Source organism: Neophocaena asiaeorientalis, unplaced genomic scaffold (assembly GCF_003031525.2).
Source record: "Neophocaena asiaeorientalis asiaeorientalis breed wild unplaced genomic scaffold, Neophocaena_asiaeorientalis_V1.1 scaffold114, whole genome shotgun sequence".
NCBI classification, from domain to species: domain Eukaryota; kingdom Metazoa; phylum Chordata; class Mammalia; order Artiodactyla; family Phocoenidae; genus Neophocaena; species Neophocaena asiaeorientalis.
In genome coordinates, this window is record NW_020173116.1 from 13,942,682 (window position 1) to 13,970,433 (window position 27,752).

General features: G+C 45.4%; 1 protein-coding gene across 11 annotated transcripts; it reads right to left on the bottom strand.

The window, feature by feature from the left end:
• Nucleotides 1-436: 436 nt before the first annotated feature.
• LOC112398989 (uncharacterized) lies at nucleotides 437-27,752 on the bottom strand. 11 transcript variants are annotated; one of them, XR_003003138.1, is made up of 12 exons: nucleotides 27,236-27,752; nucleotides 24,385-24,579; nucleotides 23,347-23,481; nucleotides 22,112-22,192; nucleotides 20,068-20,148; nucleotides 12,692-12,893; nucleotides 12,211-12,321; nucleotides 11,041-11,181; nucleotides 10,582-10,732; nucleotides 9,187-9,255; nucleotides 3,293-3,435; nucleotides 437-2,343 (listed from the first exon to the last, which is right to left on the bottom strand). XR_003003138.1 is itself a non-coding variant. In XM_024743933.1 (7 exons), the coding sequence occupies exons 2-7, from the start codon at nucleotides 24,562-24,564 to the stop codon at nucleotides 2,262-2,264; spliced, it is 678 nt and encodes a 225-aa protein (XP_024599701.1). In that variant the 5' UTR covers nucleotides 24,565-24,576; nucleotides 26,067-27,752; the 3' UTR covers nucleotides 437-2,261. The 11 variants fall into 11 exon arrangements, 2 of the variants coding, with proteins under 2 accessions (XP_024599701.1, XP_024599702.1); XR_003003134.1 differs by having other exon boundaries at nucleotides 10,582-10,742; XR_003003136.1 differs by having other exon boundaries at nucleotides 10,582-10,742; nucleotides 23,347-23,499.

Sequence of the window (27,752 nt, forward strand, 5' to 3'; positions counted from 1 at the left end):
TAGAGACCCCCAGCCCGGCAGACGGGTGTGACCGCTGGGCTAGCTGTTGTGGAAGTGTTGTCAAGCTGGAGATCTCATCGCCAAGGTGAGAGCCCTGAGAGGTCCCTTCTTTCGTCCACGGGGCTCGTGGGTACCCATGTGGACAACAGCCCTCCATTATTAGGGGTCCCTGAGCCACCATGAGGGACCCCCACTGGCTGTGTCGTGAGAACCACAGATGATGTGAAGCCACAGGCACTTGGGGAACGTTTGTTACCACTTTATAACCCCACATCTCTCGGGACCCTTTGGGCCTTCCGGATGGTCCCCTTGCACCATTAAAAGTGAGTGATGCGGAGGACAGAGAAGCATCTTCTCTATTTGGAATATAATTGAATATAATAGGATTTCTGGGAAGGCATAAGGACAGGGACTGAATTTGAGTTACTAACCAAACAACAGTTTTCTGGTTTAATTTTCTTTTTTTACACAAATCACTGTATCTTTTGCCACTTTATCCCAGTCTGACAACACTTGAGCTATAAGGAGCCTATTAAGCACAAGTAAGGAAATCGAATCAAAGCTGAAAAACAAGGGCCGGCTCATTGGCAGGTTCCAGGAGCTTGAGTTCGCGGTGCCTGAGCAGGTAGCTTAGCCAGACGGTGACCGTGTGAGAAAAAGGGTTTGTTCCAGCTTGCCCGACCCCCAGCAGATGGACAGAGCTGGTTCACCCCACTTGCTCCCTTGCTCTTTGCTTCCTGGACACCCAGCCACCCAGGTGAGCCTGTGCACCCAGGACCCCACACTCCCCTCCCCTCCCCTCCCTCTCAGTCTCCCCGCAGTGACGCTCAGCCTTTCAGCCTTTCATGCCGCGCCCTGTGCGGGGCAGGGTTAAAATGTGCCTCTGAATGGAGAGGAGTAGACAGGGTGGATTAATAGCAGCGGCAGAAGAGTGATACAGCCCGAGCAGAACAAAACGAGGGCGACCCAGACGAAACAAAGCCCCACAATAGATCAGCTCTGAAAAGTCATCGGGCAGCTTTGAAGCCCAGGCCTCTGCGGTCCCGGGCAGTTTCGCAGCCACGGGCTTTCAAGACACATGAATGGAAACGGAACAGTAACTCTTTCTCCCAACCCTTTTCAGGGGTCTTGTCGGCCGAGAAGGATTTACCATTCAATTCCCATACTTTTATGTGGGAAATTAGGAATTGGCTCCTTAAAAAGAAATTGTCTTTTTAAACTCTCATAAATTGTGGCGATTTTATAGATGCACCCAAATTTCTTCTTTCTTCTCTTCTTCCCACTTAGAGTTCATTTTTTTTAACTACTCATTAAACACACACACACACACACACACACACACACACACATTTCCATCTGCCCTTTTCTCTGGAATATTTTCTTCAGAAAATCTCCAACCAAAGAGGTATCTCATCTTTCCGTTCCATATACTGTTTGGCTTTGGTCCTTCACTAGTTCTTCATTTTATCACAGTTCATCACAGACCCAACTTCTTTTTTGAATAAAAAGACCTATCCTTTCCAGATATTAATCCCTGCATATTTGGAAAGGTGGCAGGTGTTGGGCAAAGCTGCTGCAAAGGTCAGAAGCAAAATAGGATGTTTTCTTGATTCCTGACTCAGCAGGCATGTACGGCTGAGTGACTAGCCCTGCATACATGCTACTTTTGAATTGTCTGATGAAAACAATCAAGTCTTCCTGGAGGAGAGCTCAGTAAGAAGCTGTCCCAATCTAGAGGGCTTGTGTTTGCAGGAGCGAGTAACAGGCTCTTTTCCTTCTCAGAAGCCAGCAGTGTTTGGCCACGTTCATCTCATTAACCTTCCCTATCTGTTTCCACAGGACAGAAAGGAAGACTTGTAAACTGAGAATTCCCAGCCTGGGACTCCGCTCAGCCCAGCTTGGGCTCTGAGCCGGCACACATGACATGGCTCTCCAGGCCTCTCCCAGAGCTCACACAGGGAAACCTTGCCCCAGGAAATCCAGCCGTGTTTGACCCCTGCTTCCCTCTTCCCTCTCCTGTCCCCAGGAGAGCCTGGCTCCAAGGCCGATGCCCGGGAGCAGCTGTGGTGACCGCTGGCCATTCTCCAGGATGGTCAAGCGTACCCCAAGTCCTCGGAGATGACTTCAGGGTGAGAGATGGAAAGGGGGAGGGGAGAAAGGAGGGTTCCCCCCTCAGCCCGTCTGCAAGGCCAGGCTGGGGCACGTAACCATTTCCTGATGTGCAGAAGCTAAAACCTGGACTTCCTTTCTCATTAGATTGTTCAGATATGCAAACACGAACCCAACAAAAGGAGTCTCGCAATATACTTCACTTGGACTGTTTCAGATCCTGATGTCATTCCTCTAAAAAAAAAGAGAAATCAAAAATAAATAAATTAAATAAAATAAAGAGAGAAATCAAACAATTTCCTCTTTCTGAGGACAGTGTTAAAAAACCTTAGAAATTTGCAATATATGTGTATCAAATCCACACCTTGTAAACCTAAACTTATACAATGTGATGTCCTTTTTATCTCCATGAATCGGGGGAGAAAAGAAAACCTTCGAAAGAAAATCCCAATAATAACTGCACGGACATCAGAAAGTCTGGGACCTATGCTGTTTCCTTCCTGAAGTAACTCACTTGTTCAAAGTTATTGCAGAAGGAGTCAGGATACTGCTCTGCAGAAGGTAAAATCACACTTAAAAAATTGATATTCGCGGGGAAAGATGGTCCTTAAACACGGACTTCACTTGCTTGAGGATAATAGGTAGGCAGCTCAAAGGGCTGGGTAGGTTTTACAAATTACCATTTCCATTTCCTCCTTTGCTGCCTCTGCACCAGAGGTAGAAATTCCAAAGTCCAGGCCCCTTCGAAGCTTTTGAAAGCCCCACTGCAACTACTCCAACCCCTTTCACCAGTCTCGTCCACAACCGCAAACCACGAACGTGGACTAGAGGGTATGGCACCACCGAACTCTCACCAGCCTTTCCCAGCCTGCTTGCAACTTACACAGCATATGGTCTAAGAAACCTTCTGGCAACTTAATTCTTCAAACTACTGGCTTGGACTTTTTTTTTTTTTTTTAAACGGTCCTCCTGTTTACCATCACCGGTAATGTACCCATTGCTGGTACACAGTTGGTGTTCAATAAATACTTATAGAAGGAAGGAAAGAAGGAAAAAAACTGAAGGAAGACAAGATATTGACTTGAAATCAATGCTCTATTTCCCCACCCAGAAATGTCTTGTATTACTCAGGGTAAAAACCTCAGCTCTTAGATTAAACAGACCCCAAAATACAGTGGCTCACAAGATCGAATTGCTTTCTCTTTCACATAACTCTCTGGAGTGGACGGTCCAGGCTGGCAGGATGCTTCATTTCACACGGTGACGAAGAGATCCAGATTATCTCCCTATCATCGTCCCTCTGTCCTGCAGGGTACCGCGCATCTCCTCGGTTTAATGAGGGTCGCCAGCACATCCAGGTTCCAGCCCACGGGGAGAAAGAGAGAGAGACCAGGAAGAGTGATGCCCAGTGAAGACAGGAAACAGGAGCTGCTCATGTCAGTTCTGCTCACATTTTATGGGCAAAATTGTAATCTTATGTCCAGACAGGGAAGCTGGGAAGTAAAGACTCTAGATGAGTGACTTTACACCCAGGGAGAAAAGAAGACAGCTTTGGAGAACACTGGCCATCTGCCGCGGGTTCCTAGACTCCTCTCTGAATAGAAAACATCCTGGGGCCTGTCCCGGGGGAGCAGAGCCTGTGTGCAGACTGTCTTTGATTAGAGGAAGAAGACCCCCTACCCAGGATCCCCGGCCACGCGGCGGAGGTCTGGGGAGCTCGAGGGGCAGCGGGACCTCAGGGGTGGCAGTCACTGCGGGGGACGTCAACACGCCCAACCCTCCCCTTCCTCGTCGGCCCTGCAGCTCAGAAAACGTCCAGATGCGTTTTTGTTTTCACACCTAAATTTTCCCATTCAGCTCTTTGCTCACCATGCAAGAACAGGCAAGCAGCAAGTGACCAGGGCTCCCACTGCTCTAACTTGAAGGAAGGGAAATGGACAGACAGACTGCTTCCATGTCCCCAAGACAATCCGAGTTTAGCAGCTTCCTTCCATGGGATCTTGAGCAAATTATTTATACCCTCAAGACTCACTTTGCTCACCTCTAAAATGGGAGCTAAAATACCTTGTCACATGGTTCTTATTAGAATTAATTTAGCTCATGCAGGTAAAGATTTTGGTTTTTTAAGAAACACCTGGCGTATAGATACTCAATTCATTTTCTTCTAGTTGGTGGCTTTTCTCTTGCTAAATCCCAGCCTAATAAACCATTTCTCTTCCTCACCCTGTTCAAATTCCCCCAGATGGCACCCTATAGCCTCAAGTCTTCTCTGGAAGAGTCCAGTAGCTTTGTCTTTCTCTCTCTTCCCAACTCCTGCCCCATCCTTATTTATGGAATGCCTTGTGCTATCCACTGATTGATTGTTTCCTACGTTTGCGTCCAGTGTCACTGGATAGATGGCAAGCTCCCTGAAAGCAGCAGATACCATGTTGATTTCGGTAGCTCGTAACATCTGACACAATGGTACTGTACAATATTCACTCAACAAACATGCCATTGAGTTACGGAAATGTGAACAGATTAATGTGAGGTCTGCATGACCTAGAAAAATAAATTCTTTCAGCAGGTTCATGCCAAACGTCAGTTGATTTAGGATTCCTCGTTTTAAAGAGTAAAATATCCTGCTTATGTGGACTGAATGACTACCTTACTATCCCTGTGTGGAAGCCGAAAGTGTTGCCTAAAATTATATTGGACCTTGGGACTTCTGGGAACTCAGGATGCTACCTTCTGGGTGGTGTTTATTCTGTGCCACAAACACCTGAATGACTGAAGTTGAAATCAATCCAGATTCTGTGTCTGGGGTTTCAGCACTTTGTGGACTGGCACGTGTGACTGAGAAAAATCCAGGGAATGCTTGGCCTTTCATTCCTCTGAGAATTATGCCATTTTCCAAGAAAAGCTAAATAGCTCATTCCTGTCTCACCGCCTCTTCTTCCAGCCTGGTTTCCTGAGGATATATTTTAGCCAGACTGGTGTGTGTTTTTTAATAAGCTGCTGGAAACTAAGAGTTTTAAACTTAAACTTATACTGAATGAGTGCATCACCAAATGAAGAATATTAGCCTTATTTCATCTATCACAGACGAAAAACACATACACAGGAATGGTGGCCACTCGGTAGCTTTTTGCAGACAAATTCCCCAGAGTATAACCCAAATCCGCATGAAATCTCTCAGCGCTCTTTCTGAGGGAAGCTTACTAATAAGTACCATCAGGTAACAAAGCTGTTATGTTGGTTTTTTTTCTTTCTGCATCGCTTTTATCATGGGGAGATAGGGGAACTTCATATTTCAAGGGCTTTTTGCACAGGAAATCCTGGTGTGGCTTTAACACACACTGATGTCTCTTGGGGGGAAGTACAGAGTAACCCTGAAAACCTTGGGCAGAGCAGCAAAGCTCACCCGGATGGCATCCATCAGGGGTTTCCAGAAGGAGAGCAATGAGTATATAAACCACCCACTGAGACGAGCGTGCTCCAGGCCATCTGAATCCTTGGACCTTGTTTCCAAGAAGAGGAGAAGCCATGAACTTCAGAGCTTGGAGCCCAGATTCACTCCCCAAAATACAAGCAATAATAAGCTTAAATGCAGACAAGGAAAATACTTGGTTTGGCTTAAGGGGACAGTTCAGGCCAGTGTGAACCGGGCAAGCAGAAGAGCCCGAGAATCTATAAAAGTTCTTTAGAAAAGACAGACACTGGTCAGCCGAGGTGGCCTGGCAATGTATAAATGTGCTCTGCCTCCCAAGCTAAAGACAAAGCCCCCCAGTACATCCCAGTTGTCCCTGGAACTTATATATGACAGTGAGAAATATTTTTTAACTTCTGTATTTTATGTTCTCTATGGTTTTTTCATGGAGATGCATTGTTTTCATAATCAGGACAATAAAAAATTAAAATTACAACCTTTTAAAAAAAAGATAAAACCCAACCCCTTCCTCAAAATGATGAAACCAGCAAAGGCTCCCAAGAGCTGTTGAACTGGGCCTTCACCACAGAGGAATAAAAATGAGTGGGGGGCCGGGAACGGACCAGTGGTCCCCTGAGCACGGAGCAAGGGTAGCGCTGGCAGAGCAGAAGGCATTGATGGGGAGAAGCGTCTCCGCGGCCGCAGTAAGGTGCTGGACCCTTCCGGGCAGGCTGTGGGGAGCTTGCTGAACTGGCCTGTGGATGGGCAGGTCCTTGTGGCCCCTGGAATCCGGGAGGCACTGAGGGCTGGCCAAGCAGGCTGGCAGGGTCAGAGGGTATGCAGAGGAGGTGCGTTTGTTTTATCACGTATAGTGACGCACGTATGGTGAGGGTGCATACATCACGTGCCTTATCAACGAGTAACTGAGTCATAGGGAGCGACGCAGCCTGAAGCCGCAGGACATTTAGTCCAAAAGTGCGCAGGTGACAAGGCACCACCGCCGATGCGCTAAGCGTGGAAAAGACGGCAGGTCCCGCGGCACTGCCTTCTGACCACGGTGGCAGTCAGGGTCCGGTGGTGACAGGAGGCGCCTTCAAGTGGGTGACTGGGAAGAAGCTAACGGGTGGTCTGTTTATGGAAGGGTTCTTAAGATTAGGAAAACCAAACCCAGGAAGAGCAGTTCCCGTCCCGGGCTTGAAGCAGCCGTGGGAAGGACTGATTTCTAACCAACAGTAAAGCAATTGTGTCACCCCTGGGCCGGCAGAGGGGATGGGGCCATAAGCACCCGGAGCCCACCGTCCCGCTCCCCCGTTTAGGGTCCTGACCCAGACAGACCCTGAGGGCAAAGAGGCCACTGATGACGCACCTTTGCCGACCTCCCTCCCCAGGGCTCCCCACACCACAGGGAGGTAAGGAGGGGGTTCTGGAGGGGCACACGGAAGATGTCCAGCCCACAGACTGTTGACTTTCCTATCATCTTCCTTTGCCATCAGACCGTAAGCTCCCGCAGGACCAGGATGCAAACAGTGTGTTCCCTGCTGTGTCCCAAGTACCCACAAGTAGCCACACACAGTCGGCACTCAGGGAATATTTGTCGAATGACTGCATAGGAGCACAGAAGAAAACCGCTCACCCAGGATTTACCAGCAAGGAGGTAACAAGACAAGCAGCATTTTATGAAAGGTAAAAATAGTCCTTAACGGGGTGTTTCCCTATGGTAAACACGTTCTTATTTTGGCCATTCTGCCCAAAGCAAAATACAACCGACATATATAAGAAGGAAAATAGAGAAGAGTAGAAGAGTTGCTGAAAAGATTATATTTATGCTTTGCTTGGAGTGAAGAAAGGTTTGGGGAAAAGGTACTGAAGAATTTTAAATGGCCTTTAAAAAAAATACGAGAAATAATCTTTCTCCTAACTTTCAGACCTGTGGTCTAGGAAGGAGGGGACAGTTGCCAGGATTATTAAAGAAACTCTGTGTAAAACGGTGGAAAGATGTCAGGTTGTGGGTTTCTCTGCCATGGGAAGTTTTGGAGACCAGCGTTGTCTGGATTTGATGACAGGTAATGACATTAACTAATTACAAAACTAACCACATTTGGAGCGGTGGAAGCTGAGATCGTGATAAGCGTAATCAAATCCCTGACTTCAGGGCTTCGGGAATCAGAGGATAAGTTTTCTCCCTTTGCAAAGCTTGACCAGATGCCTTTCGGAGCCCTTTGTCTGAATATTTTGGAAGCTACAGACACCAACGAGAGTGGGAACCAGCGTTCTGAACTGCATCTCCCAGTGGTTGGATTGGCACCAAGCAAGGGCACCACGGGGATGCTGTGTGGGTCCTGACTGACTGAAGACGAGCCTTGCCCACCCCCCGTTATCCAGAGCTCCATCAGGGTAAGTGCTCGGCCCCCCACCCCCTTTCTCTTCCCCTAAAAGCCTGAAGACCTGTGCCTCCCAACCCCCATCGCTGGCTGGGTCATCTTGGACAAATTCCAATCCACTGGAGACTTCGTTTCTTCTTCTACAAAGCAGAGATCAAAATATTGGTCCCTTTTGCCTCAGCAAATTGATGTGAGAATCCAGTGAAATAGCACTGACTGTGTGTGTTATAGACTGCTATAAATATAAACAGTATTGCAGGATGAAGCCAAATTACAGGCCAAGTACCTATGATACAAACACTACAATTATCAGGAAGGTAAGAATCCTTAAAATAAAGAAGCTGGACACCTTCTTTCTAGTGGTTAGTGACCTCCATCAATTTCCCGCTTCCCTCTTCCCCTCCCTGGTCCCCTGGGAGGAAAGAGAAGAGGCGTCAACCTCCTTCAAAGCATCTCCAGCCCTTTAAGGAGCCAGCAGAGCTGTGAGCCAGGCCGTGGAAAATGCCCTGGTCACTCTTCCCATCCAGTAACATTCCTGAAGCCCCAACATAAAACTTGAAAGGAAATGAAATCTTAAAGGGAAACACTATATATAAAATAGATAACTAATGAGAACCTACTGTAGAGCACAGGGAACTCTACTCAGTGCTCTGTGGTGACCTGAATGGAAAGGGAATCCAGAAGGGAGGGGATATTGGTATACGTATGGCTGATTCGCTTTGCTGTACAGTAGAAACTAACACAACATTGTAAAGCAACTGTACTCCAAGAAAAATTAATTTTAAAAAAAGCCAAAAACTCAAAGGTCAAGTATAAGATGATCTTACAGTTCGTATAGATAAATATGCCAATTGTATAAGGAAGGGCAAAATGTGGATGCCCTGGGGAGAAAAGTATAGTAGGAAAATTTGTTCAGAAGGGAAGTACTGCAAATTTTAGCTTTTATTAAACTCCAACTTAAACTTCCATTAATACATCTTTTAAAGCACTGAAACAATATTATTTTCCTTAAGTTCAAAATACATTATTTTTCAAAAAAAAGAGAAAACCCTATCTTTCAGTCACTTGGAAAATTATCTACCTCTGCTTTCTCTCTCTTACCAATTCACTCTTCCTCGATTAAAGCCATCCTTTGAGTTCAACCTCACTCTTTGGAAACCAAGCAATCACTTAAGAAAGAGAAAAACATTAAGAGGTCCAGATTTCAATTAACTTTGCCATTGATTTTTGTGTAATTCTGGGGGAGGCATTATTCTTTGGGTAAAGGTGAGGGGGCAAGGAACTCACAGATTAACGAAGGTTCTAACGTGGGCAGTGGGCAAGGGCTGAGATCCCCACCGTCCTGGTCCCCAGGCCCTGATGAAAAGCAGAAATATTAGGAAAATGGCCTGGAAGAGAGGCCTGCTGCTGCCCTGCCCTTGACAGAGGAGGGTCCACCATTCACGCAGAAAAGTCTGGGTGAAGAGCGCATCCTTGTTCCCTTTTAATGTTATCTACGTATCTGGTGCTTCACAGAATTCCCTCATTTTTTAACTGGTCAATCAAGTACGTATGCGACTTTTTTTTAAGCTGCGATTGTTTCACAATCATTGAACGCATATCCTTCATAACGAGAGGCCACTGGGTTAGCACGTGCCCGCACACGTGCCCGCGCTACACGAACAGAGGCAACCACTGATACAGATATAACTTTTAATGCGCTGTGTCCCTGCCTGTGTCCTGGAGGACGTACGTCTCTGTGAAAATAGATTTAAAACAACAGGCAGTTTAATCAGATAGATGCACAGCACTCACCTCTGCCCCCTGGAAATATGATTTTGGCATGATGCCTGGGGGCGGGGGGAGCTCACGGAAATGCGTGCCTTCTGAGCGGTAGAGTGAAAGCGACTGTCGTGAGAACCCTTTCCTGGGGAGGTTGTGAGGGGATCTGCTGGTGTGACAACCGTGAGGGAGAAGGTGATACTCACCATTATCAACAGGTTAACTGTTAGAACTGAGCAGAAGAAATGGGGTGTAATTATAAATGATGCGCTTAGGAGTTTCACTTTGGAAGGTTCATTCCAGCTACATGGGACCTGTACTAGGGCCTCTGTTCTCCCATCCTGCCCCGGTTTGGCCCAGGAGACCCAGAAGGCACTTAGTAAATAGTTGTCGGGCCACAGAAACACCCATGTTTGCGAACCTCAGAAGCTGGGCCAGCTGGGCCTTGTTTTCTCACATATGTGACATGAGAAGACCCAGTCACCGAGGGGAGACCTACAGAGGCTGAGCCATCTAGTGCCAAGTGCGGGCTCCCCAGCTCCTGCAGGGCCTCGGAAGGGTCAGCTCCAGGCTGGGTCCGCCTGCCATGGTCCAGGCGCCCCATCTCTTCTACACTTCAGATCATTCTGGCCACCGCATGGGCGAGCAGAGTCTGAACCTCGGCTGTGCTCCTCTCTGACCTTGGGAGGGTTACCTTGAATGGAGCTTAATGTCGTAACCTGTAAACTAAAGGCTATGATGTCTGCCTTGCGGGGCTGTTCCATCTGTGAGAGGTGGTGGGGGGATGCCCGTGCACACTGGCCTTTTAGTCCATGGCAATGGCTCTTCCTCTCGCCGACGATGCTGGGACTTGGATTGGACCGGGAACAGAAGCCAAATCAGGGCTTCCCACTAAGAGACAAGAAGAGGGAACATGCCCACCTGCAGGCCAGAAGATGCTCCAGAAGTGGGTTTGGCTGGTTGGTTGTTTTGAGGAGGAAGGTTGGTCGGAGGACAGGTTGGCTGAGAATGCTCCCCAGGCTGGCATGGCTGACTGGCACTGACCTTTCGGCATCACCGACGGGCCTCAATTCTGCATAAAACTGCGGGTATTTACATGTCGTGACGTGGGGTGGCATTTGACCTCTACAGATCTCACACAGTAGCACCCCTAGCATATTGATTAATGCCTTGGGGCTCTTACGGTTCCTTTGGTACTAACATATGCTTCCAAGTAGTCACCTGTACTCAAGGCTACCAAAAGGGCATTTTCATCAATGCTATGTTTAGTACAACTAAAAATGATGTGTTTGTCAAAACCTAAAGTAGAAACAATCTCTAGCTACTCAGTGATGTGAGAAACAAGGAGACAAGACACCCGTGTGCTTGAGCAGACTGTACCTGAAGCTCCAGTGCATGGTGTGAGTTTCCCCATGAGACAGAGGGAGATGACATGCCCAGAGGAGGGATGGGTGTGGCCTCCAGTCCCCAAAAGAATACTCCTCCACAGCTCCAGAGTTGAAGAAATGGGGAGTGCTTTGCCTGGTAAAAGAAAACGGAGAAAAACTGTCTTCAGATATTTGGTGAGAACTTTTGTGTATAAGAGTGCGCCCTACTTCATGTGCATCAGGAAGTAAACCTAGAACCAGTCGTGGCATCTACATGAAGGCAGGTTTTGACTCAACTGAAGGAGATTTCAGCTACTACATTGGAAGGTGAGATGCACAGCCCTGAGTGACAGTGAGCTCCATAAGCTGAAGGCGCTCAAGCTTGGGGAACGGGCTTCGTCGGAGGAGGCCCGCCACACCTGGCTTACGGGGCTGTGATGAGGGCCAAGAGATCACAGCTTCAGAGTCCCGCTATGCCCTGGTGACTTGGACACCCTGCTCTGGGCTGCCCCTACCTGAAAGTTCACCTTCCAAGCAAGAGACTTCAGAGGCTGCAACCAATGAAGGCTCTTCTTGTCTCCCCATTACTGGCCTCTGCCCTCCCACCCTGGGGCTCCCCTATGACCCTGAAGCCTGAGACCCTCCAGCAAAACTCAGTCTCTAGCCATGCTTGACCCGGAGGTAAGGGGGGAAATAAAGAGGTATTAATGTCCCCTGAGGAAAGCCATTGAACAATCAGAGTAACTGGCAGGTACATTCTCTCTGGTTTCTTCCTCCCCTTCATCCACTGGGTCAGATTCTCCTGAGACCTAATAGTTCATGCTTTGGGAGGATGGTCCCTGCGTTATCGCCCTGCAGCTGCTGTAACAAATTACCACACATTTGGTGGCTTAAACAACAGGAATGTATTCTCTCACAGTTCTGGAGGCCAGCACTCTGCAATCAGTGTCGCCCACCCACACGGAGCTGTCAGCAGGGGCTGTGCCCCCTCCAGAAGCTGGAGGGGAGGGTCCCTTTCTCACCTCCTGCAGCTCCTGGTGATGCCCACATTCCTTGGCTTGTGGCAGCATCACTCCAGCCTCTGCCTCGTGGTCACACTGCCTTCTCCTCCTCTGTGTGTCAAACCTGCCTCTGTCTCTGTCTCCTTATCATAAAGACAGTTACAACTGGACTTATGACCTACCCAGATAATCCAAGGTAACTCTCCATCTCAAGATCCTTAATCACATCCTGTTCCTGGATTGAACTCTCCACTGAAGAGACAGCACATGAGCTTTTCCACAAGCTCTCCTTTCTGGGGAACACAAAATAATACACATAAATCATTAAGAACTTGGCACACAGCAATGGTAGTAACAGTGGTAGTACTACAATAATAGATCCCACAGTTTTCAATGAGATTTTACTTTTCTTTCTGGAGCATTGCTAAATCGCTTAAAAAGAGGCTTAGACACTGAGGAAATTGAGGTCATCTATTTCAGTAGAATTTTACACTGTGTTGAGAGATTTATTTCCCCCTCTACAAAACATTTCCAGCGTGGGGACAATTTCTCAGTAGAATACCTGCTAAAAGATTAGAATTAGAAAAAGAAGGGTTTTCCCACAGCAAACAGAAGAAAATTCACTTCACGGCAGGAAAGTTAAATAAATTGGTTAATGCTTACAAATTTCTTAGAGAGGAAAAGTGTTATCTGTATCAGTGTTAAGTCCTGCAATGCATATGCTTTCTGTGCTGAAACAAATTGCGGTTCTGAAAACAAGAGCGTCCTGGGTCCAGGGAATATCAGAGAAGTAGCACAGCTTCAAGGATGACTTGCAGGGTCAGACACACCCACCTCCAAATTCAGTCAGCAGGGTTGTGACTCACTGATGTGGGAGAAAAAGGAGAAAAAGGCATAATTTTCTACTGTACTTCCCAGAGGTCTTTGCGGTGACAACCGTACAATGGAAGATTCTGGAAGGTTTTATTTTGTTTTGTTTTGATGAGGCAACTTCATTGGTACCTTTGTTTCAGAGAATCATATGACTCTTGGGTTCAAGGTTACCTGAAGAGCGTTAAGTAGCCAACGACATTGACTATTTGACTATAAGGGAAATACCGGCAAACGTCCCTGTTAAAAGGACAAGTATCAAAAACAGAACTTTCAAGAACTTCACTTCACCTACCAGGACACAACAAATTCAATGTTTTGGTTAAAGCTGCTTCCTCCAGGCACATTTGATAATCATCATTTCAAAAATTACAAGACACGTCATTGAAGGAGTACAATCTGATTGAAGCCTGTACTGGACAGCACGGTCAACATACTGGCATGTTTCATACATGCTGCCTAATCGGACAATTCATAGTTGAAAATGTCTCTGATAGGGATTCTCTTGGACTTCAGGTAAAAAATTCTAGCTTTCAGGGCTTCCTTGGTGGCGCAGCGGTTGAGAGTCCGCCTGCCAATGCAGGGGACGCGGGTTCACGTCCCGGTCTGGGAGGATCCCACATGCTGCGGAGCGGCTGAGCTCGCGAGCCATGGCCACTGAGCCTGCGCATCCGGAGCCTGTACTCCACAATGGGAGAGGCCACAACAGTGAGAGGCCCGCGTACCACAAAAAAAAAAAAAAAAATTCTAACTTTCAAATCTTCTAAACCTAGACTCTTTCCATCTTTTGGTTGCTGGTATAATCTGCTATCATCATTTCATCATCTCTTTCCTATCTTGTTACACACACACACACATACACACATATATACACACACATAAATACACATACACACACACATATATACACACACATATACAAACACACACATATATACATACACACAAATACATACACACATTCACACACACACATATTCACACACACACATACACACAGAGATATACACACACATAAACATACACTCATATATACACACATACACATATACACACACATACACAGATACACATATACACGTACATACACACATACACAGACACACACATATACACACAAATACATACACACGTTCACACACACATACACACATATACACATACACACATTCACACACACACACACACACACACACACTATCCAAAACAATGTCTCTGGCAACATTTTGTTGAGCGACAGGATTACTCTCCCTTTCCCATCCCATCTACCCTCTTTCTTCGTATCAAAAATAAGGGCCAGCTCCTTGGGCAGCTCAGGAGAAGCCATGAGGAAATCTATATACTTCTGGATTCCAGCCATAGGGGTCCAAGAACAAAATTATTCTAAGAGTCTTCCAACTGTTCTTTAAGCAGTCATCACTCTCCCTGAAAAATTCAGCTCGTTTTCCAGTTCATAGCAGACTCATAAATATTGTTGAACAATGAAGGAAGGAAGGAAGGAAGGGAGGGAGGGAGGGAGGGAGGGAGGGAGGAGAAGGAACTAAAGAACTGAGTATTTCTGAAACCGTGGAAACAAACATGATGTACAGAAGCGTATGGTGCACTGAAAAGCACAGTGATTAGAGCCAGGAGACCCAGCCTCCAGTGTTTCTACTGGCTTATTAAATCTTTGACAGGCTAAGTCTCATCTTCTCATATGCCAAAGAGAAGTAACACTTATCCAATGTTTTATAGATAATATCTATGCCACAAATACAGCACCTCATGGCTTAGAAAACACTTGGACTCTCTCTACTTGACCCTCCCAACCAACTGGTGCAGAGGGGTCCCATCTTTTGGCCTGACAGCAGGAGTCCACATATTGACCATAGATGCTTTTCTTATTAAAGGTGACCGTAGGTCTTTAAGTCACTAATAAAGGTGCATTCCAAGCCATCAACACCTTCTCCTCCAGGTAGCAGACAAAGGAAGATCCCAGCCATGATCCATGACCTGCCACCGAGACAATCATGGCAGAACCTTTTCTCAAACCATGACTTCTTGGGCCAAATCCTTCTCACTTCCTGCTACCTATACACCTATACTGAACACCCATGTCAAAAGCACATCACCAAAGGCCCTCAGCATCTCATCAAAAGAGGGCCACAATTAAAATTCCTATAAACACATTTTTCAGCACAGAGTAGATACCTAGCAGATACTCAGTGAATTGGATAGACTATCTCAAGAGTCAGCAAACTTTTTCTGCAAAGAACCATACAGTAAACTTTTTAGGTTTTGTAGACCACATGGACTTTGTCACCACTGCTCCACAACTCGGTCCAAAAGCAGCCGTAGACAGCACATACACAAATGGGTATGGCTATCGCCCCATAAATCTTAACTTACAAAGAGAGGCAACAGGTCAGATGTAGCCCGTGGGCCTTTGACAAACCCCAGGACTTACATCAACTTTGAGAAAAGCCTTGATGTCAAAAACATTGTTTTAACACTTCCTTTTAGAGGCCAGGTCCTGCCAACTCCTAATATTATATCCAGGCATTTTTGTCCCTCTTTTCCACTGTCCTATGATAAACACCCGCTGGCCGAGGAGACATGGGGCTTTTACCCTTCCAATGCAGTTATTCTGGAAGACAAAGCAGGGGCAGAAATTAAAACCAGACCCCAGGTCTTTGTGCCATACCCAGCAACATCAAGTGCCCCTCTTCAAATTGTACCGGGTTGGCTGTATACCTAATAAAGAAAATAGAACTATTATTTCGCTTAATCGTCTTTTAGTAAGGGGATGGGGGGCCAGGTTTACTAAAGGTCCTTATAAAATGCCGGCTGAAAGGGGAAAAATGCTCCTTGTCACCACAGAAGCTTTTTCATGTGAAGCTACACGATCACTTTTCATTCTGTCTCTCAAGCACCCCATGGCACCCATCCATGTATTAGGCTAATAACTGCATGAATCTAGTTAAAAGGAACCAAGCAATTATTTTAATTAGAAGAGAACAAAAATAACACTCCTGGATTCTGTTTTAAGGGACAAGAAGGAAGTAGTCAGGGTTCAAAAAGATCCCACAAAATATTTTTGTGAAAGGAAAAATAATTAAGGCCAAATTTAGAATGTACTTGCAGTAAACGGGCCAAATAAAATGAATGGCACCACTGTGCACTGTGCATTCATATAGAAGAGCCCCAGAAAGTCCATTTTTATGTGGTACCGTTTGGAGAGTATAGCCAATTTTACAAAGTGAAAGTAAATGTCTAATAGGGACTTTAATGATCCTTGTGAATCTCTTACACAATTTCTTATAGAGTTTCTGTGTAAACTCTTTTATTAATAAGAGAAAAGGGGAAGGATCTCAGTCAGTTGCCTTTTAAGTAGGATTTTTTTTTTCATTTAAATTCTTAGAGTAAATGGTTCATATTTGTTACTCCGGAAAAATCTATCTTTATGGAAAATCCTTGCTGCTAATCCATTCTACAGAAAGCGAATGCCACGTAAGAGAGTTTTAACCATTTGAACTGAACTCAGTCATACAGGAAGAGATGGTATCTGCGGACTTTCCATAGCCTTGGCCTTCCTACCTCCCTACCTCACGGTATTTGGGCCATTTTAGTCCATCTCCGGCTTCCAAAAAGAGATGAAATGAAATGCAAGCTAGTCAACCAGTCGGTGTTGTCTCTTCTGTTTGAATCTACAAATATTCGCTGAGCCCTTGTTGGCTACCAGGCTGAGACCTGGACCCTGCCTGCAAAGAGTTCACCATCTAACCACAGAAATTAGAAGCTGACCACGCAGCCCCAGCTGCGAGGAGTCAAAGGTTCTGGTCTGAGCTGATTATCAAAGAATGGATTATCCAGGAGGAAGCCCTGGACAGCCTATGCCTGGGAGGAAGAGCAGCACACACAAAAGCTGGCGCACAAAACCCCGCTGCGCACACCAGGACCCGCAGGCACCTGGAGATGCTGGAGCGGGAGGCAGGCTGAGGAGGAAGGAAGAGCCCAGCCAGAGGGGGCACCGTGCATGTGTTCATGAGCCTGCACTGCACCTGGTAAAGCCATCAAGGAGTTGTCAGCAAGGGCTAAGGTGGCCAGCTGTCCATTTTGGAGCAAGCACTTGGATTGCTGAGAAGAGGATGAAATGAAGACTAGGTGTTCTAGAAATGCCACAGTCTGGAGGACCACAGCAAGAAGGTATGGAAAGATGGGTGAGCTATGAGATATACAGTATTGAAGGAGATTAAAAAAAAAAAACTCAGTGGAACAGTGACTGAAGGGTCCAAAGGAGGAGATGAAATTGGCTTTGAAGATTCTCACTGGGATCAGGTGTTTTATCTGAATGCTTATCATATGTCCAGAAAGTTCTCATCTTATAGGTTCTCCTTTAAACCCAGGATGGACCTTGATCGTGGGTCTTGGGATTGAGACACAGTGACACAGTTCAGCCTTGGGCACACAAGCTTCCTGCCGAGAGACACATGAAAACTCCTAGATCATCTAACTTCTATTTACCTTCCCAGGCAAAACTCACACAAAACCAGTTTCCTGACGAAAGTCTAATTTAAAATATACAGAAGCCTGGAATGAAAGATAATTATGAATAAACACTTAACTGTGATGGTTGATTTTACATGTCAGCTCGACTGGGCTAAGGAATGCCCAGGTGGCTGGTGAAACATTATTTCTGGAGGATATCAGCATTTAGATGGGTGGATGAAGTAAAGAAGATCACCCTCACCACTGCGGTGGGCACCATCCAATCCACTGAAGGCCTGGATAGGAACAGAAAGGCAGAGGAAGGGTGAATTTTCTCTCTGCTTGAGCTGGGATGCCCATTTTCTCCTGCCTTAGACATAGGAGGTCCCAGTTCTCAGGCCTTCAGAATCCAGCCAGGTGTATAGCACAGGTGTATTCCATTATCTTGTAATAACTTTTAATGGAATATAATCTGTAAAAGTACTGAATCACTATACTATACACTGAAACTAATATAATATCATAAATCAACTCTGCTTCAATTAGAAAAGAATCCAACCAGGACTTATACCATTGCTCACCCTTCAGCCCCCAACCCCACAATTCTCAGGCCTTCAGACTTGGACTGGGTTACACCACCAGCCTTCCTGGTCCCCAGTTTGCAGACAGCAGATCAAGCGACTTCCTGGTCTCTGTAATTGTGCTAGCCAGTTCATAGAGTGGATCATATATATGTCTATGTATATTCTATTCGTTCTGTTTCTCTAGAGAACCCTGACTAATATACTTAGGACAAACTATGTATATTTTTAATCACTATATTAGATCAGACTCATTATGTTTTATTTTTTTTAAGAACGTAAAGAAGACACTTCTCAACTCCTTTTATGGGCCAGCTAAACCTTGATAACACACCTAGCAAGGACTTTACACTAAAGGAAAATTACAGGTAAATTTCATCCATACATATTGTAAAAATTATCAAAACATGCAATAATACGTGAAATAAATAATACATCGTAAACAAATTCAGTTTAGTCCAGAAATGCAAGGTTGGTTTGACATTCACAAACCTACTGGATAATTCACCACCTTAACAAAATAAAGGGGAAAAAGTCATATGATCAGTCTATAAATGAGTACTTAATTTATGACAAAAGTGTCACTTCAGAGCACTGGGGAAAGGAAATCTTTTTTATTAATGGTGTAAGGTAAGTAGATATGATGGAAGAAAAACAAACTTGATCCCAGCCTCACACCATATATAAAAGTCAACACCATGTGGATTACAGATGTAAATGTGAAAGGGGAAACAATAAAGCTTCCAGAAGATAATATAAAAGAATACTTTCATGGCATCGGGGTAAGCAAAGCTCTCTTAAGTAAGACATAGGAAGCACTAACTATAAAGGAAAGTGTTGGTAAGTTAGACTACACTAAAATTAAAATCTTCCTCTCATCCAAAGACACCATAAAGTGAATGAAGAGTCAAGCTCGTGGTGGTATACGATATTCGCAATACATATAACCAAGAAAGGGTCATATCCAGAATACATATCTCCTACAAATCAGTAAAAGAGGTGAAAAATACAATAGCAAAGCTAGCAGGACGCTTGAAAACCCGTTCACAAAATACCCAAATAGCCAATGTACCTGAAAAGATGCTCAACGCATTACTAATCCAGGAAATCAAATTAAAACCACAATGAGATTCAATCACACACCACCAGAACGACGAAAATCAAAAAGACTAAGAGAACCGGACGTTAACGAGAAGGTAGAGCAGCATACGTCTCTCCCACTGCCGGTGGGAGTGGAAACTGACACAACCTCTTTGGAAAACTGACATTATTAAAGCCAATCACAGCTGCGCCCTACAACGTAGTAAGTCCCCCTTTGGTCTACACACCCAACAGAAATACACACACACACACACACACACACACCACACCAAAGACGTGCACAAGAAAGCTTACAGCCACCCTCTCTGAAATAGCCTAAAACTGAAACAACCCAAACATTCATCAGGAGTAGAATGGGTAACGGATCCAACGGAAGGAAATGCAACAGGGAAGAAATACGATAATTACACCCAACAACATAGATACAGCTCACAAACATAGTGTTGAAGGAATGAAGCCAGACACAAAAGAACAGCTACCATATGATTCCATTTATGTGATGTCCCCTCTACAGAAGAAAAAAAAAAATCTATGAGGAGCAAGGAGGGGTCCCATCACAGGAGCAATCAGGGATAGCTGTGTTGTCTTTCTTATCCCGGGGGTGGTTACAGGGCTTCGTTCCCTCCAGGATAACACACTGAGTCACGTGCTTCTGCTCTTTGCAAGCTTCCATACGTGGAACCCTAATAAAGCTTCAAAAAAGTTTCAGGGCTTCCCTGGTGGCGCAGTGCTTGAGAGTCCGCCCGCCGGTGCAGGGGACACGGGTTCGTGCCCCGGCCCGGGAAGATCCCACGTGCCGCGGAGCGGCTGGGCCCGTGAGCCGTGGCCGCTGAGCCTGCGCGTCCGGAGCCTGTGCTCCGCAACGGGAGAGGCCACAGCAGTGAGAGGCCCGCGTACCGCAAAATAAATAAATAAATAAAAGTTTCAAATGTTTATTTCTTAGGTGAAGCAAATGGAGGGACTAACACAGAAAATAGTATAGAATATCTTTATTAAAATCAATCAGTGGTTTGCTCTTACCTGGGTTCAGTTTGCTCTCTTGATGTCAGCTACTGAGCAGGAAATGGGAAGAACCACACATCTGATTAGAGGTCAGCTGGGCTGGGAAGAAGAGAATGTCTTTTCTTGAGGAAAAATGAATAAAACTGGGACCCTCTGCAGTTTAGCGAAGAGGTAAGGAATGTATGAGGAAAAAAAATTAAAGACCCAATGTATAAAATAATGGCAATAATGAAGGACCTTGGGGAGACTCCTATATTTCCAGCCTTCTTATGTAAAGCAGGATTAAAAGGTAACAAATTTAGGCTGGCTGCAAGGAAATACTTTCTTATGAAATGTATAATTAACCTCTAGCCAATGGTTTAGTAAAATCCAACTCCTCCCTCAAAAAAAAAAAAAAAAAAGATTAGCTATTTATAGCAGCCGAAACAGCATCAGCAGTTACACCAACTAATATTATATTACAAAGACTCCCCTGCTTCCAGGCAAAAACCGATAGCCAGCTGGGGTCAGGAAGGAAATTTTCCCTTTGGTGTAGTATTTCACAGCTCTGTTATCTAATAGTGAACCATCCAGGCGCTGCCTGGTGTTTGCACCTCCGTTCCCGGCACCTGGCTCTGGGATCCAGGCTGCTGCACTGAAACTGGCCATTGTTTTTCCTCCTGGATGGAACACCTGTAGGCCTATATTTAAGCAACACCTCATATTTCCAAAAGGTAAACACAAGGAATATAATCAAAATGGTTCCTAACACTACTGTTTTTACATCGACAATCTATAAATATATGGAAGAACTCCGTATACGTGTGAAATAAACAGAGCAGATACGCCTACGTGGACGTAACTCAAAAGACGGCTCTGTAATTTAGCAGCTTGGATCTCAATTGTTGTATTTTGCTGCATGAAAAACACAGATATTATTCATCAGAGTGATTGTCCTGTGCACTTGTATACCTTATATAATTTATTTTTTCAGGGCTTTTTACTTCAAAGAAATCACTAGCTAATGACATTTCAGACTTTAGAAATTTTTCTGATAGCACACTGCTATTCCCTCAGGGACAGGATTGTGAATAAGTGGATTTTTTTAAAGATCATTAACAGATATTACAAACCAATTCAACCGAGCATTTTCTTTGCAAATTACCTTTAACTTTTAAAGCCATTGGAAAAGGAAAAAGGAAAGAAAAGAAGAAAAAAAGACAGTGAGTGATTTAATTTACTTAACCTGTCTACAAGCTGCAGCTTCGCACTCCATCGGCGACTGCATTTTCAACTAAAAAACAAGTCTAACTGTCTCTAATAGAGATATTTTTCTAAATGATCACGCTTGATGAGTGATATTTCAAAAGACAGTGACGCTTAGTTTTTTTTATCATTGAGCAAGTTGCCCTGGAATTGAGAATGCTTATTTTATTGATATGTTTAAAGCAAAACGAGCCCTGCACTGTCTGTATCTGTTGCTTAATTAAAACTCTCAGGTAACCAGCAGGTTTATCATGTCCTGAGCAAATGGATGGTAGAGCTCTGGTGGTAGATTGTGGGGTTTGGGGGGCAGGGAGGGGCTCTTTTATCTAATGATCAAACCATAGTTTCCTAGCTAAAGAGCTAATATTTGGGTGGAGAAGCACCTTTATTCCCCGCGTACATCAGGCCTGATTCCTATTTGCATCAGCACCCCGTTGTGTATGTTTTCCATTCAAAGAGCTCCCATGGACTTCAAAGGGAGTTGCCTGCGAGGCCTGAACGGGCCCTGAACTGGGAGAAACCATGCCAAGACCAGCTTGCGCTGGAGCCCCCAAATCATGTCACAAAATTAAAGGGTGTCCCCTACCTACGCCGTCCCACAGAGCATGTGGGAAATGTCCCCAGGCTTGCCAAGCGCTACACTGGCTTCTCAGGCTACTCTTTATAAATATTTGATGAGTGGCACTCCATTTGTAAGGAACTATGTTAATAAGAATATTCTTTGAAATCGGAGTCCAACGTAGGCTTTAAAAGGGGTCATTGTTTGAGGGACTACACATTTCCCTTTTTTCCCTTTTAAAGTGCAAAGTCAACTTACCACAAACCAAACAAAGGCACCTATGTCCTTTTGGATGTCCCATCAGCCAAAAAATGGGTAGGATTCTATCCTGAAGGATTTCTGTTTTTGGAAGGAGTCATGACATTATTGAGGGCAAAGGAACATAAGAGCTAATGTCTCTTAAGCATGTCTTGTGTGACAGATATTTTCATTCTCTTCTTTTCATCCTCACCGAAATATTATGCGGTAGACTAGACTACCCCCATTCTAAAGATGGAAAAATGGGCCTCACAGAGATCGTACAAGTTGTTACTCTGGAGCCGAACTGGAGCCTAACGACAGGAAGCGCAGAGCTGGTCTGGAACCTACATCTACCCAACCCCACAGCCCTTGTTTGTTTTTCTACCTCACACTAACTCCCAGGTGTCAGCCAATTTCAAATGTCAAGTTCACATCTTCCAGCAGCTGCCATTCTTCTCAAGAGCTGGAACTCGAAGATTAGGGGTTCCTTCAATTCAAGCTCAGGCAGGGAATACTGTATCCCACCCGCTGACAATTAAATTGCAAAAGAAATGTTTTGCCCCAAAGAGTTCCCAGTAGGATCCTGCCAGGAAAGGCGAAACCCAAGGTGGCTGCAGATCTACAGTAGCTGGGCTGAGTGTCATGTGTTTGTCCCAAAGCCCTGACACACCTCAGTGGACCTCAGATAATAGGGGTGATGTTAGTGATCACAGCAGACTCCCTTGGAGACAAGTTCAAGGAAGACGAGGAGGACCGGCAAGGGCTCCAGGAGGACAGGGGACCCAGATGCCAACGTGTAGAGGTGGCACGTCCAAAATCATCACAGCCCATATTTTTAAGTGTTGGGATGGGAGGAGAAAGGTGGAATTCCACTGATCTCCTTGGGCGCCTCGCCAACCTCAAGATATGGGAGCCCTGATTAGGTCTCAGAGGTGGACACTCGGTGGTCAGAAAGGGAGGTTAGGGGGCCGGGTCTCTAGTCTACCTGATGAGCAGACACGGGCCTCCAGTGCCCCACGGAGTAACGAGAACCCCCATGACCGTCCTATATCCTTCCTGTTTCTACAAACTCCTACAGCAAGAGTCCCAGAGGCCACAAAAAGGAGCCCAAGCAACTCCATGAGGCCGTGGTGGCCACCCTTTGCCCTGGGCTCACGGAAAGTTCACGAGAGCAGAGACACGCGTTCCCGGGACCTCACACAAGGATGTGGCCTTGCCAAACCTTTCTTCACGTCTCTGAGCTGCCTTCTCACCTGCACAATGGGTGATGGTTTCTGAAAGCGCTCCACACGATCCAGGCTGTGGGGACCTGCCTCATCAACCTTTCCTTTCATTTCAGGCACGTTTCTCAGCATCAGACGTTTTATTTTCATCCCTGTAAGCTTGGCCTTTTAACAAAAATAAATCTAAATGGGAGTGATTTTTCATGTAATAGAAGCCAAAACCAAAGTTTAAAAATAGAATAAAATAAAACAGGATGTTTTCCAAGCACAGAACATCAATTTGTTTATTTATTTTGAGCTCACTCAACAAATCTTTACACACGCTGAGTTGAGGCTTCAGCAAGGCGTTATGATGTTGGATTTCTAAGCACTCTTTACCTTGCCTTTGCGCTTAGGGTAAAATCAAACTTCTAAACATGAAGCACGAATGAAGCCAGGTGTGATCTGATGCCTGCTGGCCTCTCAGACCTCATCCTGACCAGCTCACTGCTCTGCTGTCACTCTGTGGAACTGCTGAGATGCCTCCTCCCTCCTGGGTCTGCCTTTCTTCACCTGCTGGCCCATCTCCTCATTCTTAATTTGGTTTAAATGTGCTCTCCCAGAAAGACCTTGCATTGCCTCCAAATCCAAAATGGCCCAGCCCTGATCCTTGCCCATTTCCATTCCCTTTGGAGCATCATTGCCATGGACCACACTCTCCCTGTTTGCTTGGTCCCTCGTGTACCGTCCACGTCCCCAACCCAGCTGAGACTCCGGAAAGCCAGAGATTATCACAATCTGTCCCCAACTTTGTCCCCAGGCCCTAGCACAGTCCCTGTCCTAGGAAACAGTGTTGCCTCAAAGCAGCTTTACCTGGTGTCAAATAACATTAAACCCCAGTCAGATACTTTGTATATCAGCTGCAGTGGCAACCCTTGAACTGGAGAAGAAAAGCTCTCATTTCTCCTCCTGCACAAACTCAAGTTCTTCCCACTGCCCTTAAGCCCTGCCTTCTCCCTGCCAGCCGGTGACGCACACTGGATCTGGAAGGACAACCTGTGTTTACTTCCAGCCAGGGAAATGTCTTACCTGTTCACAGGGTCCTGCTTGCCAAGGAGGCACGGCTTCCCCATCATCTGAGTGGGAGATGGCCATGAGCTCGGCATCCTGCGGGGTCCAGGCATGACTCTCAAGGGCTCCCTGGGGCTGCTCTGTCCAAGTCAGCATGGGCACCCATGACAGCCCAGAACTCAGCTCCTGTCGCCTCATGAATTGCCGACCCTGCTGCAGGGTGGAGTGTCTTAATTGTTTTTTTCTTTATCGGATCATTTTCAAATTAGAGAAGTACCCTATACTGGTTGTAACAACTGAAACAACATTTTGAGCTGCCAGCCCCTGTATTGCCACTGACCTTGTCTATTTCCGGTGGCCTTCTCTCAGTAACAAACCTCTAGGTCAAGGCCCCTTTCCCTTTCTCACAGGTGCCTCTCCCCATACGTCATCAGGCAGAGCTGCCCAAGCCTTCCATGGGTACCAATGACTCAGCCTGTTTGTCTCCAGACGGCCATTCCTTCTGACCCTCACCCTACAGGTCATAAACGTGGTCAACACATTTGTGTATTGCTGTGTCGGTTTCAAACATATTCAAATAGGTTATTTCAACTAATTCTTACAATAGTCCATGAAGTAGAGAGGGGTACGTATATTGGCCCCCCAAATATGTGGGCTTTCAAAAACATTAACAGGCAATTTGCAAAGAAGATGTTAAAATGGCCACATGAAAAAGTATTCGGTTTCACTATGGGAGTTGGGATTGACATGTACACACTGCTATATTTAAAATACATAACCAACAAGGACCTACTGGAAAAATTAGGGACTTCCCTGGTGGCACAGTGGTTAAGAATCCGCCTTCCAACGCAGGGGACACAGGTTTGATCCCTGGTCCTGGAAGATCCCACATGCTGCGGAGCAACTAAGCCCGTGCACCACAACTACTGAGCCTGCACTCTAGAGCTCACGAGCCACAACTACTGAGCCAGTGCACCACAACTACTGAAGCCCGCATGCTCTAGAGCCCGTGTGCTGCAACTACTGAAGCCCACGCACCTAAAGCCTGTGCTCCACAGCAAGAGAAGCCACCACAATGAGAAGCCCGTGCACCGCAACAAAGAGTAGCCCCTGCTCACCGCAACTAGAGAAAGCCGACGTGTAGCAATGAAGACCCGATGCAGCCAAAAAAAATTTTTTAATTGTTAATTAATTTTTAAAATATAAAAGAGTGCAATAGAGTAAAAAAAAACATAAATTTTAAAGAAAGAAATGCAAAGTAGAAGAACTTGGATATACGTTTTGCCTATGGATTAGCAAATATAAGAATGACAACACACTGTTCAACAAAGGAGGAGTGTGGCCGGACACTAACCGATCGCAGGTAGGAGTACGTATTGGTGGCACTGCTCTAACCGATAACTTGCCAACATATAGTGAATTAGAAAACCATGGAACCATGCAATTCCTCTTGTAGGAATTTATCCCAAGGAAATAAAGCTATGTAGAAAGTTTAAGCTACAGGGATGTTTTAATAGGTGGCTAATTTGAAGTCAAGTCATAGAATAAAATGGTCTGAAAAAATTAAAATAATAACACAGAAGAATATTTAATATCATGCAAAGATTCTGGATATAAGTTTAAAAAAATCACACAATAAAACACATTGTCTGAGTCCCATATATATAATAGATATGCATATAGATATAAATATAACACACCCCAAAATGTCAAGAAAGGCTATCTCCAAGTGATGGCATTACAGGTGATGATTTTTATTTTCTTAAGTTCTGCTCATCTCTATTTTCTGAATTATTTTTAATAAACACATAGAATTTTGTAAAGAGAAAAGCAAGAAAATGATAAAATTAAAAACACTGCCTTTTTCTAAATGGAATCAATTCTACATTTGATTCTTTCATCCACTCACTCATTCATCTGACAAATATTTACTGAACTCCTACTATATACAAAGCATCCTGCTAGTAATTAAAATTATTTTAAAAAATTGTTTTAAAAGAGAGGTGGAGAATGTATTCTTGGTAAATAGGGGGAAGCCAGCAAGGGTGCTGGTTTCAACCGGGAATGTCACCAGGCAGAGCTGGAGGCCGCTAGGCATTATCCTTCCCTAAACCCAAGAAACGACCTCAGAGGATACCAATGCATCCAGTCATGCTTGGCTGAGATGTAGCTTCAGAACTGAACCTGGACCTGAAAAAGTGGTTTCTGGGAGTGAAAAATGGAGAGAATGCATGAGTGTGAGAATCCCCCATGCCTTGAAAGCTCTTCACTCCTGGGTCTACTGCCAGCTTGAGACAAGTCGGTGGCATGGCCTGACCACAGGAAAAGTGGTCCCAGGGGATGCATGAGGACAGACACTAATTGGCAGGCCCCAAATGATCCATCTTTTGAATAAGTGATCAATGAAAATGCAACCAAATTCCCCTAAAGCATCCCCCTGACTCTGCCTCTTGAAGAGGCATCCCACCTCTCACTGTTTCTAGAAAACACTCCCCTTTCCTTGCAGGACAGAGTCCCACACACACATCAAAGCCAGCTTTCCCAGCACGGAAGCCACCCCAGGAAGCATAGCACTGGCATAGTCTGTAGGATGTCTTTGCAGCCTCCTAGGGTACCATTTAGTCACCCCATGGGATGACTGCCATATTCCAGGTTAACTCAAGGCATCTGCTTTGAGTTGTCTTTTCCCACAAATCGTGAAGAATTTGTGTTGATTCTTCCCCAGAAGGCCACTTGTGACCAGTGTTCCTCTGGAGGTGTGGCCAGGGTCCGGAGGGGGACCATGGAGAAGTGAACCAGCCCTCCTGGGGACTGAACTCGTGACCTCATTAGCACGGGGCTCTAATCAACAGAGCCACCAGACACATACCTCATTTAAGGCAGTGAGGCAGTAATTTGCTAAATGTTAATTCTTAGATTAACTACAGATGCACAGAGCTCCTAGGGGGAAAAAAAAAAAAAACGAGAGATTTGTTAATTCTTGAAAGGAAATTTGGGTCATCAGTAGATGATACCTTTGGTTCGTTTTAAAATATACTTTCAGCATCGGGAGATGACACTGATCAGGGTCCATGGCGCCAGATTTTTTTTAATCAACATCCTGACCAGGAGACCTTCAAGGAAAAAGCGAATGGTGTCACTTCCCCACGAGCAAAACTGCACAATGATACTGTATCAATTCCTCCAAAGTTCACGTTTCAAACTCAGGCACAAAACTTACGTGGCAACATGAAGGAAAGGTGTCCCTACCTGAGGCAGAGGTGGTCCTCCCAGGGTGGGAAAGGCTGGACCCCAGATCTCTCCCGGCTCCCGAGAACCCTAACTCCTGTGGCCAGAAGCCCCTCCTGCAGCCCTGTCTCAGTCACTCGGCAGCCAGCCCCCACCCC